The sequence below is a fragment of the Rhea pennata genome, chromosome 2, assembly GCF_028389875.1.
Source record: "Rhea pennata isolate bPtePen1 chromosome 2, bPtePen1.pri, whole genome shotgun sequence".
Classification (NCBI taxonomy): Eukaryota; Metazoa; Chordata; class Aves; order Rheiformes; family Rheidae; genus Rhea; species Rhea pennata.
The window spans coordinates 71226567-71241780 of NC_084664.1; the positions used below are offsets into that span (position 1 = coordinate 71226567).

At 36.0% G+C, this 15214-nt stretch overlaps 1 protein-coding gene across 1 annotated transcript in view; it reads left to right on the forward strand.

Annotated features, from left to right (window-relative positions):
* The window catches only part of GABBR2 (gamma-aminobutyric acid type B receptor subunit 2), a 431294-nt gene that overhangs the window by 200862 nt on the left and 215218 nt on the right, over positions 1-15214 (forward strand). Inside the window, exons 4-5 of the mRNA XM_062567958.1 lie at positions 7851-7952; positions 14889-14954. Coding sequence (XP_062423942.1) covers positions 7851-7952; positions 14889-14954 — 168 coding nt within the window. The remainder of the gene's footprint in view (positions 1-7850; positions 7953-14888; positions 14955-15214) is intronic.

Sequence of the window (15214 nt, forward strand, 5' to 3'; positions counted from 1 at the left end):
CCGGAGCAGTACGGTCTCTAAGAACACCCTGTCTATCCCCTGCTCATTTTCTCGGATGCTTCGCAGTCTACTGACTTCATCCTGCAACTCCTTGACTTGACGACACAAATCGCTGGCAACAGCACACCTCTTGCAGGAGGGCGGACCATCGATCCAGAACCTTCTGGAGAGGCTCCAAGCATTCCCTGCAGCCTGAGACCTGTAGCGCAGCATCTGCTGTCAAAGGCTCTGAGGTTGAAGCTTCTGGCACAGCTGATGCAGGAATTCCAACAGCTACAGACAAATATGCTTTGTGGCGAGTTATAACCGTGTTCATGAGAGTGGGCACTACTGGTGCTGGAAAAAGAAAGGTGTCCTCTTGCACCTAATTGTGCTCCTCCTGCACAGACTGCTGCATCTATTCACTGCCTCTGTTAGCTGCACTCTGGGAGCTGTGCTGCAGGCCTGGCTCTTACATCGACCTCTCCCTACAACTGACTCACAGGGTACCTGATCCACCCTAAACAAGGGCTACCTGGATCAAAAGCCCCAACTCCCTCTGTTCAGGGGCAACAGCTCATTAGCAGCAGCTACACCCAGCTAGAGTGGGTGATAAGTGCTGGAGCTTTTCCCAGGAGAGCTTAAGGCTTCCTGCAGTTGCCCATGCCCAGCTCCCCTTACCTGTTAGCACATATAATCTACATTCTTGCATTTTATATTGTTAATTACTGTCCACATATAATAAATGTAGACTGCTCTTATTTTTCTGTCTCTGCATTGCTTCCAAGATAAAGTGTCCAGTTATTTCAAGACTCCTAGTTATGTGACTGCTTGCGCCAAATTTCAGTAGTCGTATTATGTTCACTTATTCAGTACATAAGCACTGTAATTCTTCTTGCCTAATTACTTATGATTCTGGCATTGGGTAACAAACTATTTAATAATCCTTTCTCAGCATGGCCCCTATTTACATTCACAATACCTGGCATGGAAATCATTATTGTACACCCTCCAGGCCCTTTGCTTTTGCTCTCCTATCTCCAGGTGCAAATCTGATAAATCTGTAGAACAATGGTCATCCCGTTTATTTTGAAACTATCAGAACCATATAGCTTCTGTTTTGTGGAAGGAATCTTACATCCAAGGAACCAGAATTATATTTCATGTATATTTTCTTCTTCAGTTCTGTTCATCAGTGTCCCTGACATCTTGTGAACTACTGTTGTTCTCACAGCACATATCACAAGCTTTGGATCCTTGTCTTCTGTCTTTGGAATCTGTTTCAGGCCTCAAAATGCAGTATGTATTTTTCCCTGCAAGAAACGCCTTTCCCCTTCCTACTGTGTCACAGAATTGTTTGTATGCTAACATCAAGTTTTACTGAAGAGAGCTTTTCTTTGGACTGTTGAAAGCCCTGTTAAACATATTGTGCAGGTCCTTAACAGCTAAGTTCAGCTGAACTTTACTTGTTCATACCTCGTCACTGTGCACATTCCTGTTCCTTTTTCGTAGTTAAATTTTTAGTTCACTATAGTACACTGGCAACTTTGAATACCTAGCAGCAAGTGAATACTTCTTGATGAAATGGATGACTTTTCTCTTTCAATTGCACAGAAATCAACCTGTAGGGTGTGTATCTGTCAAAAAAGATTCTAAAAAAGTCCTCTCCTAACACAACTACCCTAAATTTCTAGTAATTCTTTTCATCTAAAACTATTAGGAGTAGTGTAATAGTATGACCAAAGGATATGAAAAGGAAATTTTTCTGCAATGGGGGAATTTAGGGAGAAATTAGAACATCTCCTGACTTTACTAAGGCTTAAGTTTAAATAGGCACAATTATTATGGTAAGCACAATCATGTAGGCTTTCTGTAAAATCATATTCCCTACGTTGGAATTCCAGGCAGAAAGCAAGAAGAAAAAGCTTCTTCTTTTTTTTTTTTAATTGAGATATATAATTATTTTTTAAAAAAGTAAAAACAATGCAATATCCCACTTTAGGTTTTTTTATTATTATTATGAGATTCTGAAACACTCAGGCATTTCTTGTAGGCAAGATTTATATTAATTGTATTTGTTCCGAGCTTAGAGCCAAGTGCTACAGTCCTACTTCAGTGAAAAAAAAAACAAAAAGCAAAACACATTTTTTCCTTGAAAGCATATACTGATAGTTTTGCAGAGTAATAACCCATTTTTTGAATGTCTCTTCTTCTCATATGCAAAACCAGACACATAATATTTGGGTTTTTTAATATCTGATTTCTCTCAAAAAAAGGGAAATCCACAGCACCTCCATTGTTGCTCATCCTTTAAGCAAAAAAAAAAAAAAAATACTAATTTTTTATTTTTTCTGAAAGTAGGCTTCTATCTCTACAGTAATATTTTACTGTTTGCTACTTGTTTTATCTATGCTTTTATGTTGGATCTCTGCTCAAAGTAAGGTTCTTCCCCTGTATTTATTTTCTGCAGTACCAAATGATGTGTGTATCTATGAAAGTATATTTGAATTTTCTCCTCCATATAAGGGCAATGGCAAGTATTAGTAGTTAGTATTACACAATCTCTTATCTCTAGATACAGTAATTTTTGAAAGTAAGTTTCACTTAGTTCTCTTAAGCCTCTAAATGTATTTGTTTCATTGGAATGAAAATAGAGATAATTATGTGTGGTTGTAACACATCCTATATGGCGAGATCTTTTATCTTTTCTAATCCCAGCAACTGTAATCCATTCTTTGCAATTACTCATGATGTATGTTTTGTCCATGTAATGAAGAAATGTGTGTTTTTTTCTTATAATTAACATACTTATTCTGTACATATATACTTCTGTGCTGAAACTCAAATAAAATTTTTAAGGACGCAATATAAATCTTTGCAGCAGAAAATCTTAGTGAAGTATCTTTGTGTAATCCATCTGTTCTGATTTGTTCTCATTCATTACGAGTCTCTTATGATCAACATCTGGTAGGATTAGACTGCTCTGAACAACAGAGGATTTAGTTTGCAGTACTTACATGCATCTTTAGTGCACCAAAAAGTCATTGGAAATGTCTATTAAAAGCAAAGTAGTATGATTAATCTAAAAATTATTAAATCTATTTTGTAACTGACAAAGAATTAGGATTAAGTAGGCTGAAAAAACTATACCTGTGAGACTATAGCCTAAAATTTAGTTTGTGCTATTGGATCAGTGGAGAATCTTGATTCCAGACTATTATCATTAGATTCACTATTCATCAGGAATATTGTCTTTCTTTCATATTTTCCTGAAGGAAAAAAGAGAAAAAAATGGCCTGATAAAAATGAAGCCTTGCAGTAAAGTGGATGCCAGTATTCACTATTGGCGAATAGTCACTGAGACATGTACCTTTAACATGAACCTCCCTGGCAGTCTCTGGAATGTGCCAGACCTTGGTTACACTCATCAGACCTGCAGACTGACTTCCTGGGTTGACCTGGACCTGTCTTGTCACCATGAACTTGCCTGATAATCTAGGCTCTTGGCTGACCCTGGCTACCATCTCTGGGCCTGCCCTGCTTGAGTACTGTAGGGCAGGGCTGTGATTGGCAAGGCCCCTGCCCTGCTGGATGTGTTAGGATAAGGAGCCCTTAGCTCCTTGTCCCTGAGAAAGCTCCTGATCCTTGCTCCCTGACATTTGATTCTTAGAATGGTCCTTAGATGAAAAATCATTCTTCCTTGTGCAAACTACATGAATGTTGTAGTTTGATCTTGTCCAGACTTTTTTATAGCCCATTTAGTCCCTCCCAATTTGCTAGAGCAAAAAAATTGATTCATTTCTTCCTTGTCATGCAAGTTTTTGACTCTTCAAAACCCCTCTATTTCTTCCTTCACAAGTACAGGGTCAGGGACTTTGTTGTTTGCCCCTCAAACATCACTGAATTTCTTACAACAGCTATGAAGTTGGCAAGAATTGCTACCAACCACTTAACAGAAAAAAGATACAGCCAGAATTGATAGCAAATGTTAAAATCTTGTTTCGGTTATGTGGGCTGAATCACAGAGCAGCTCAAACTGAATAGGTGATCAGTGACAGTTCTTTTGGGTACCATCCATTGTCTCAAGCACAATGGTCATTCTTTTTGTCAAACTGCATTTCTCATACGTTATATAAAAGTTTATCTTTTGAAGCTAGTTACTTGGTAAGCATATTTGTCCCGCAGTGTTTTGTGAATGTGACCATACATGCAGGAATAGATATTTTAAACAGATAGTATATATGTAAAATAAAAATCCATCCAGCTTTGTATGCAGAGCAGTGTAGAACGGTTCTTTCAGCAGAAAGATGTCTGAAGACTTTGTCTTGGCTCTGTCAGCAGTGGTTTATATCAAACCTTCTAGGTTTATTGATGGTCAAGTCTGGTAATCCTCTTCTAGGAAAGGGAGATTGTTGACTTTAAAGAATGTGCAGAGCTGTTTGTAAACAGACATGTAACTACGACCTTCATTAAATTGTTAATAAGGTAATAAAATCAGATGGAACTGAAATACTTCTGTTATAAGTCAAAGTAAGCTTAGGAACTTCAGGTCCCCATCAGAGCTTAATGTAATTTTGTTACAACTTTCTACAGCAGTTCATTCCAGCTGAAATTTTTCTATACTACAGAATATACTAGTAGAAATAGTTTGTTTACAACTTTCTTTACTGAGAGTTGGTAGAATGAAACAGTTACTGCTGACTTTTATAACTGCTTGTACGGCTGGTAACATGTATTCCAGGACTGTAAGCATCTGCTAAAAAACATGCAGCATTTTGTATTGAGTTTCACAAATTTAATCCAACATTTCAATATTTGCTACAAGAATTGGCAGCTCTAGAACTGGAGGTAAGGCTTAGGATTCTGATATCAGATCCAAATCCAAATCAGAACTTCCTGTACTTAAAAATTTCTCTAAGTAAAGAAATTCTGTAGGCAGATGAAATAAATATAAGTTCCAATAATGTGAGTGTCAACAGATATTTAGAAAATATTTAGAAAATATTTAGCAAGAAAAAAATATGAGCACAATGTCAGAAAACTATGGAGATAGGAAACATAGACTTGAAAATATTGAAAAATACACTCAGATTAGGCATAAGGCTAGATTTATCAGACTGATAGTCAAAACATTGGAAGGGAGGTATGGGAAAATGGTTGGTAAGACTTCTAGAAAAGCAATGGCCACTCTGTAAATCATTATAAAGCTCCTAATATCTAGCTGAAATAACAGAAAGAGACATAAACAAAGAAAATAAACATCTTTCTTCTGGCAAAATCTCCAAAACAGATGCATCTGCTGAGCAGCCAATATCTGATTGTGACATTCAGACTTCCCAAATATATGATCTAATAACATGTCTTTTGGGAGAATGATCAGGAGTTAAATGGGAAGTCTAAAAACTCTGAAAGCCTCATGGTTGAACTTCTAGCAGAAGGAGTAGGGGTTAAAAGTTTTCTGTTGCTTAATTCAAATTATTGTTTTACAGCAAAAATGCCTTTGTTGTTCTTAAGAAATCCCATTTCAGTAAAAGTGAAAACAATTAATTGCAAAATTTAGGAAAAAATTCTGAAAAGAAGGAAGTAAGGATGGTCTGAAGAATGACCGTTCTATTTGAGTATGAGCCTTGTGCCCTCTACTGAAGTCTATCTATAAATGCTAGACTATTTCAACAATAGTTCGTGTTTAATGTTTAACTTTTTTCATGTGTTAACAATGGTCTAGTTTGACAAAATAGTATTTGGTGAATCAGTGATTTTCTGTTCAGATCAGCTGAGTAGTGTTGATTTCTGAGGTTACAGGAATTGCTAAAACTGTTTCTGCAGAAAAAGAAACCCGAGAAAGCAGCATAAAGCAAACCTGCAACAAAGAATTTCTTCTGTTCTGCAGAAGAAGTTTTGTTCTATAATATGAGATAGAAGAATATAACATGTTGCATGCCTTTGAAAAAAGGAGTTCTACTAGCTAAGGAAAACTTTGCTTTTTTTCTAAGCAGCGTATGATAGTTTTAGCAAAATTTTATATTAGGCAGAAGGATTTTGGACATTAGCTAAATGATGATCAAGAGTGTTCTGTTTTCTCTGATCCCTGTATCACTGATGGTCTATTTTAGAAAAGCAATTTTTCTTTGTATAAGGAAAGACCCATATGGCATTGCTGAAGCTAAAAGATCATTCATTTTACCAGTATACCAGGAGAGAACCAACTCATTACTAATCATGTGTTGTCTGTGAATACACTTAACTACAGCTAGAACATCAAGAAAGGATGAACAATATAATGCAAAATTTGGGAACATGTTCTGATGGTTACGTATATAAAATAGAATAATTTCTGGTAATAATTTTACCCATATGTCCATTTGTTTTAATCATTTTACAAGGCCTGGTTATAATTTAACAACTTGGCTCAGCAATTTGTACTTCTAGAAAGCAATAAAATGAAGCACAGATCTCGGAAGAAAGAAGTTAATATAGTAATGACCTTCAGAAAATACTTCATTGCTTAAGAAACTTGGCATTCACCTGCCTAAAGTGAATGGCAAAAAGGTGGAGTTATGTCTGAAGACCAAGTAATGCAATTATTGCGTTGCAGGAGCTAGATTATACCTCTTAGTCATGAAGAAATTTGTAAAAAGTGCAAAGATAGTAATTTTAATGTTCCCTTCTCCCCCCTCCTTTTCTTTCACCAAAAACTGTGTATTCTATCTGACAGTTAAGCAGCATGCCAGAAAATATATATTAGTAGTGTGGTATTTTGTCAATAACACAAAAACTTGAGATATATGGCACAGAACAAGTAACAAGCACAGATCTGTGCCTCTCAAAGAGATATATTAAAGAAAGACTGAAAAAATGAGAAGTTTGTCTTGAAAATAAAGTTGCTAGTAGACATCAGAAGTCTTTCACCTTGACATTTGCATGCTTTTGCTTATTGCATGCTTTTTCTGCTACTGTATTCTTAGGCCTGAGGCTGATAGACTTTCAACAAAGGTAATTTCACAATAGCTGGCTTTTCTTTTTGGATGGCCATTTTTTCATAAAATAAACTTCATGATAGATTTAGTTCCTCATGGAGAAATTTCTACTGCTGAAGGAATGATATCACTTCATGTTCTTTATTATACTTGGTGTCATCTCACTGTATATTCCGTATTTTTAGATTGTTTAGAAAGGACTATGTTTCTCTCTTAAAGGAGGTTAAAAAAAAAGGAGAATCGGAAGGAAGATTTATAATATGTAGTTCCCTTTAGAAAATACTTGAATATGATTTACAGATTTCTAAAGTTTCACGTCAAAGACATGTATTTTCTATGTATCGTATTTTCCATACTTGTATTTAAGATACCTTTTATTTCTCTTAACTATTAATTGCTTTGCCTACTTCTCATATTATGAGAAACAAATAAAAAGACAATCACTGTAATGAATATGACAATAATTTTATAAAATTAAAATCCGAATGCCTCTCTCTTCACTTCAGTCTGTAACCACATTACCTCCAACTAAAATTATATTTGATAGTGCATCAGATTTCCATGATAGGTCTTATCCCTTTACACAGTCTCAAACACAGCTGTGGTTGCAAGTAAGTTTCAGGCATGGTATGCTAAAAGCAGTCAGAAACTACAAGAAGGAGCATGTTGTGAACTTCTTGTCTCACGTAACAAGGCTGTTTATATGGTAGCTCGGCTGATTGTAGATGATGACAGTGAAAGAATAGTGTCTTGATCACATTCTAGATGAAATTCTAGATGAAATGAGAGAAAGAAAATGTAAAAGTGGGTTGAGATTATTACTTGTGATAAAGAGAATCCATCTGCTTCTTCCTCACTGAGCCTCAGTTCACTAGTCTGCGTTTTTCTCAACAGGTGAGGAATGATTTAACTGGCGTCCTGTATGGTGAAGATATTGAAATTTCTGATACTGAGAGTTTCTCCAATGATCCTTGCACAAGTGTAAAGAAGCTTAAGGTATGTGCTGCTGTTTGAGCAAGAAAGAGAAAATGGTGGCTATGTCATGATTTTTGATTTGTTTATTTCTGAAAAGGTAATCAAGTAAGATTTTCTAAGAATTACATATTACTATATAACGCTGCACAGTAAGGTTAACAAATGACATTTTGAGGTACTAGTCCTGTTTATGTCAATGACTTCACCATCCTTAGATACAATGAATAGTTTTAACTTTCCTGTCTAGGACGAAATGTAAAGCAAGTTGTCTCTGACTTAGTATTTGTACCCAAAGAACCAATCCTAGTGATATGATCATGTAGTGAAAGCAACAAGCATCTTTCTGTTAGCTTCATAACATTTTAGATTTAACTCTTTGCTTATAATCTTCATTATTTCACACAAATCCTAAAAAAAAAGAAAAGAAAAAAAAGAAAGATAAATTTGATACTGGAGTAACTTAACATTCTTCTCTCATAGCAATGATTTATTAGGCTCCTGGCAACTGTTTGGAGAATGGTAACCTTTTTTCCTATAAAATAAAGCTATATAGTTTGCATGCTAACAGAAATAAAATTAGGAGTTTTAGAATTACCCCAAACAGAATTGTGTGAAAAGATCTTCAATAAAAATAATTTCTTATAAAATCTAATTAAAATAGGGAATATGGAAGGACAATATTTGGGGAAGAAACACCAGCATTCAGGGCACTGAACTGACAGGAATCATCATTGCAAGGAGCAGAGTCCTACAGCATAGGTCAGGACAGTGAGATACAGCATTAGATTTTTCTCTCCTGTTGTCTTTTGGTAACACCTACACAACTGTACGGAATCTGTTAAAATTCTGCCCCAAGTACACATCTGAAAGGACTCAACAGTAAACATTATCAGTGGGGAAACCCTTGGCTGTAGAACATGCTTCTGGCCATTTTAGGTCACAGTTTACAAGATGTTCTTTGATTTAGACATTTGCTAACTGTAGCTATGAGTATCCTTTTGGCAGTTTGTTGCCTCCCTGTCATTACCTAAACTGATTTATTGCATCACTGTGAGGACTCAGTGTTGCTAAGCTGTCTCAAACAGCATGAGTCAGCAGTCAGTCTACTTTGTTGTATCTTATTGAGGTTTTCTCAGGGGACTGCACTTGTAGCAACCACTAATGGTTTGGAAAAATTCAGCTGAGTCCTTTCTTCTAGCATGAAGCTAGAAAAATGTTGAAATATGACTCAAAGTAAGCTGGGTGGGAGACAAGTGCAATATGCTAAGGTTCATGTCAAAGAACAGGTACAATCATCACGCATTTCTTCAAGTAGCCACTGTTCTAGTCTGAACAAGTTCAGCAGTAGTAGCATTCCACAAAAGTTGGAAGTTTTAAGTGAACAAATTTAGCAGCATTGTAAACATAAATATCAGGTCTATGGTAGGTTACATCAGAAGCAACAGCTTGTTTTCCTGAACCAAGTTCTATGAGGAAAATATCTCCTGTAGAATTCAGCCAGCCAGCTTTTTCAATGTTGAATGGCTTGCTTTTTAAGATCCCTTCGCTTAAATGAGTACTTTTGGAATCATCAGGTGAGCGATAACTTGCAAAAGCATAACCATCATGCCTCAATTAAAAAATCATTCCATCAATGGCATATCTGTGATTTACTGACTCTTGGTTTCTACTCTGGATGTCCAAAGTATTTGGGAATAAGTGTGATCTCATACAGATGCATTATAGCTGCGTGGAAAGCAGAACCCTATGCCCAAGGTGCTACTAAGAAAAATGCCAATAAAAATGACCACACTCCAAAAGGAATGGCAAATAGATTCCCTTAAATATATGATGTCAGATGACAATGCAGCGAAATCCTGCTCCTATACCAAACATCTTATTTGTAAGAAGAATGTAGACCTCGTTGTCCTTCTGAGCTCAGGGTTACTTCAGTTGTAGTAAATAGTTATATCTGTAGAAACACAAGAATCAGTAGTCCAGCCACGAGCAAGATTATGACAATGCAGTGGAGAAATTTCATGCATTAATATCGTTTTGCAAATAAAGAAACTTCAAATTGTGCTTTTTTGAAAGATCATAGTGCATCTTATCTTAAGGGAGAACTTTTTTTTCTCCTAGTTCTTAGAGCAAACAGCTTTAATGATGTATAGAACTACTCATTTAGAAATCTTTAAACTTCAGAGTGAACAAAAACTGTCTGGAGATGCAATTGTAACTAACTGTATTGGAGAAAACAAGGGCAATTTTTTCTAGGGTAGCTCAGGTTTAAACCTCAGTAGTATTTATACGAAAATTATTTCCAATTCGATGGAACAGTTTCTGTCTGATTTCCTGAGCACAATAGAGGTGTTGGTTGCTGTCACAACATGTTCTTAATCTAGTCAGGTTAATTAAATTAAAAAACTTTGGATCAGAGCAGGTGTGCATGTGGCCTCAATCTAAATGAGGTACATACACCGTAGCATAGCCATGAACATGTTATGCCAGCATGTTTTAATAGTGGAAGGACCTAAAATGCTCCAAGTTCTCCATTGACTCTATATCTAAAGCCAGAGGCTCATATGTAGCTCTTGATAAACTTAAGTGTAGACTTCATTATCCATCCAGATAAAATCTCTACAAAGGATATGAGCTGTGTCCAGCTCTGTCTCTGATGCAGGACAGAGTCAGTAGATCAAACCTGGCATGAGGTAATCTGGGCTTACTGCTTTGAATGCACTTATTCAGGAACAGATTTTGGAAAAATGTGAAGGGGGATGCAGAAAATAGAGTTCGGGAGGAAGAGGCTCAGTGAAGAGTGTATTAGCACAGAGGGAAAATGTTGTACATGGGAAGATAAAGAAATACTGTGCAGAATTTCTTAAGTGAGTTCCTTGTATATACATGTTATAATATACAATCCCTTAACTGCATAACTGCATACTAAATTTTCCACAGAATCTCAGGCACCACTTATCACAGCCTCATATTGATATCTGTATGGTTTATAAAGAGAAATATTTTATGATTATGATTATGATTATGATTAAATATTTATGATTAAATATTTTATGATACATGACTAATTGCTCAAAGTTATAGATTGTTCTTCATGATTCAACTTTATAAAGTTGGGAAAAGAAAAAGATAGACAAAGTCTGTCAGATATTCACTGACAACTTGACTTTGTTATCCCATACTCTCCAATTAATCCAGCAACATTTCTGCCTCATTCTAAATCTTCACCCCAACCCTGAATTCCTTGTTTACCCAATGCTATATTATGTATATACCCAAAGCTAATTTGCTTCTCTGATTTCTTATTCCCCTTTGAGTACTTTTGTCAACTGCCAGTATCCTCCAGGCCAACTTTTTGAGATGACAGCTGTCCTGCCAGTTACAGTGACTATTTATCAAACTCCCTATTTGCCATACACTTGAAAAATCCTGATTTTTCTTGCCAGGGTCCTTATTTCAATCCTGGTCTCAATTCTGCTTTCACAGATGTTTGCTCCACTTTTGCCTAATCAATACCAGTGCATGACACCCCATTTCCTTACTATTAGATAAGGAAAGGACTCTCCTGTCTCCCTTTCCCATATGACTTTCCCCCCCCCCCTCACTGAGTCATACTCCCAGTCACTTTATTTGCTGATCATTACCTTATTGAATCAATTTCTGGCCAGTGTTGAGTATATATGGACTGTGATTTTTTTTTCTCTCTAAAGGGTTAATATCTGGCCAAATGTGTCGAGGGAAATGTGGATTCTTGTTTCTCTCAGAGATGGCTTTCTCTTTCTTAGTATAAGATATTCTTTCCTGCACCTAAAAATGCGTGAGAAAGAACATTGTTAAGATTAAAACTTTTCAGTTTTTGGAAAAAACATGGGAATTAACTTTCTTTTTGTATCAGGTTTTAATTACACTACAGTATAATACCTTAAATAGAGGTCTTTATGACTTACTCATTACTAGGTGATAATTCAAAATTTCTTTCTATCTTTAGTCTGTTTGGTTACATAGGATGGTTAGTCAGTTTGGTTACATAGGATCCATCCAAAATTTTTAGTGAACACAGATGTATTGATGTCCACCTTAGTATACTGCATGCTTCAAAAGCAGTAATTTATGTATTATTATGGAAATCCATGAATTTAAGCAGAAGCATGTTTGGATATTCCATCTTGGTTCAGTCAAGGATAACAGAAAACAAGGGACAGTAAAGCCATAGCTCTCTTTAACCTCGTGCATCAGGGTTCAGAGAATTTGGTTCAGATCTGTTCTCACGTGTTCCAGGTTGCCTGCTCTGGTACTGGAATGGGGGATTCTTGCCCAACATAAAACATGGCTTCCTTGAGGTCCTTAGTCGGATTTGAGATGGCCAGATTATCAGAAGTAGGTACTGCTGACAGCTAGACAAATTAGAAAATCTACCTGTCTGCAGAATGTGTTTGAAGATAGGATTGATTGTCCGTACTAGGTGCTGTGCTATGCCATATGTGAGAAATGCTTTAAAGAGCAGTTTTTTAAGTGTCTATTTCCTTGCATGCCTATAGATAAGAATTGTAGAACAACATACTCATGTGTTTGAACATGCAAGATTTGGACCTGAGTGCTATTGCTAAACTAATTGCACAATGATATAAGACAATTCCTGTAGCCTGTGAGGATACTGAAAAGGACTAGGTTATTTCTGGGGAAAAAATAGGATGGATTGTACAGTTTTCATAGTATTTTGCAATAGAAGTGCAAAGTGGAGAGTGTATTGTATTTTATGCATTTAGCAGGCAGAAGTAATGTTTTGGTATATGTGATCACAGTCCCTAAGTCAGTTTGAAAATGCTGTCACAGTCCCATAGCCAGCAGGTACATGCACTGTGAACTTATTCTCTACACCCTGTAGACAGTCTATGGTGCTCTTACACTGTGAGGTCTTATGTTCTGTTTTTAAAACTGATTGTTGTCATATTATAAACTGAAAAGGAAAATATTCAATTTTGAGGTTTAATAATTGAATACCTAATAGTATCATTTTTTAACTGCTTTTGCTACTCATTTTCAAACATAATATTAAAGCTGTGATTTTATGTTCAAGGAGGTCAGGCAATACAGAGACAAAGTTCCAAAAGTGTCCAGAATAATTGTTATAATATGAAAATATAAGACAGATAGACTTTGATACACAGTTCATAAATCTAATTTTTATTATGAAACCTATAATGTAAGAAAAGTGCTACCGTACTTAGCATAATTTGTGTAATTTGTTTAGCCTCATATGAGCTCATTAGATTTATTTGAAACAAATCTAATCAGTAAAACTTATATTACTTTAACACTTTATGGCTAAGTATGAAAATAGAAACAGGCTTATTATTACTATCAAAACTGCACAGGTTCTGAATGAGAAAAGCAAATTACGCACTTTATGAATTTAACTATGCTAAGAGTTATGTTAATCTCGTGAACTGAATTTCAGAGGCATTCTAGTATCTTTCTGCACTGGCCATCACAATGTTTTCTGCCAAACAAGAAATAAACACTGAAATTATTAAACTGAAAATATTTGATCAAGTGATTTAATTAAAACTGAAATGTTCCCCATCACTTCAATTCAGACTGAATCATCTGATTCTTTTTTTTTTTTCCCCTTGGAGAGGAAAAGAGCAATTAGTAATTCTTACCATGTATTTTGTAAGAGAAATGCTATTGTGACCTCAGCTTTTGTGTCAAATAGAAACTAGCATTAGATCATAGAAAGTTTTATTTTACATGTTTTATAGGTGCTAGTATTAATTTTTCACATGTGGGGGAAAAAAATAGTCTGGTTCCCAAAGAATTTTTTCCTGCACATGTTTCTGAATTAAGAAATATTTTGTTAATGTACTTCTAAATAGGAAAGTGAAATGATCTTTTTTGACTTCAGTCATAGATTCTCAAAGTATGATGGGTTTTTTTTGGTGGATCACTACCCTAGGTTCCAGTAGTGTCTTCTCCTGCGCTGCCTCGACGCAAGGTTCCTGGAGGCTGGGCCAGCAGCTACCGGCCTTACCTTGCGCCTTTTATAGTTTCTCATACTCCGAGGCCCTCCCATCAGGTGGAGTTTCATCAGAAGGTTCCTGAAATGGGTGGTTTTGTTGAGTATGCTCACTGTGTCTTCCAAAAAGTTCTTGAAATGGGTCTCAAGGGGTGTATACGGTCCTGGTGGTCAACCTGTCTCCTCTACTGCTGTGAGCACGGTATGACCTTTCCACCCACACACACCCCCAGTCTCCGATCAGAATGGGGGAGTTAATGCAAGAGGTGGCACCGCCTTGCCTACACAAGACTTGCTGTCTCCTGCCACCTCACAGCTCTGTGGACCCACAAAAGCAGTTTGTTTAAGGCATACCTCATTATGTCCATGACAAGCCTGTAGAAGATATGTTTTATGAATAAAACCCTTAGAAATTACCAAAGCAGGTCTAATACAAACACATTTTATCTTGTTTACAAATCTCCACCTTCTTAGCTTTACACCATTATTTAATATAAACAGTGAAAAATAGTATCTTCAATTGTTTTAACATATAAAATTAATATTAAAAGAAGAATTATTACAAGAGATAAAAATTTGATACTTTAATGATTTTGAATAGTCATATTTGGCAAGATAAATATTATAATTTTAGTCCCATTAGCATTAGCAATGCAATTCCTTAATCATTTTCTTCAAGTACTTCGGCTATTCTCTCTCGCAGTGGTTCAAGATCTTGAACTTGTAGAAAATAAGACAGTTCTGAGTGAATTCCATTGCCTGCAGCTGTAATCTGCAGAGCTGTAACTATCTACATGATTTCACTGTCCAGCTTAGAATGTAATGCTCTCTTAAGTCTGTATAAGTATGGCTGAATCAGATTCCTGAAGGAAGAAATACTTCAAAGTTGTTTCTGGAAAGGCTGCAACTGTATCTAACTTCCGTACATCTTATTTTATCTACAGGGTAATGATGTTCGGATAATCCTTGGCCAGTTTGATGAGGAAATGGCAGTGAAAGTTTTCTGCTGTGTAAGTAAATATAGGAATAAAGGATGCATTACATTTGAATAAACCATATATTTGAATGGAAACATTTTTTCATTTGGTTCAGCTCAAGAGAAGCATTTACATTTCTGTTTCAGTAAAATACTTCTGCACTTGACTTCAGTGGAATTTAGGCCTGGGCTTACTGATTAGCCTGTCTCCATTGCAATGGGATTAAATTAAATATCAAATTGAGCTTGAGCAGTTCTCTTCATGTCAGTTTCTAGGAAACACTTCTTTATGTA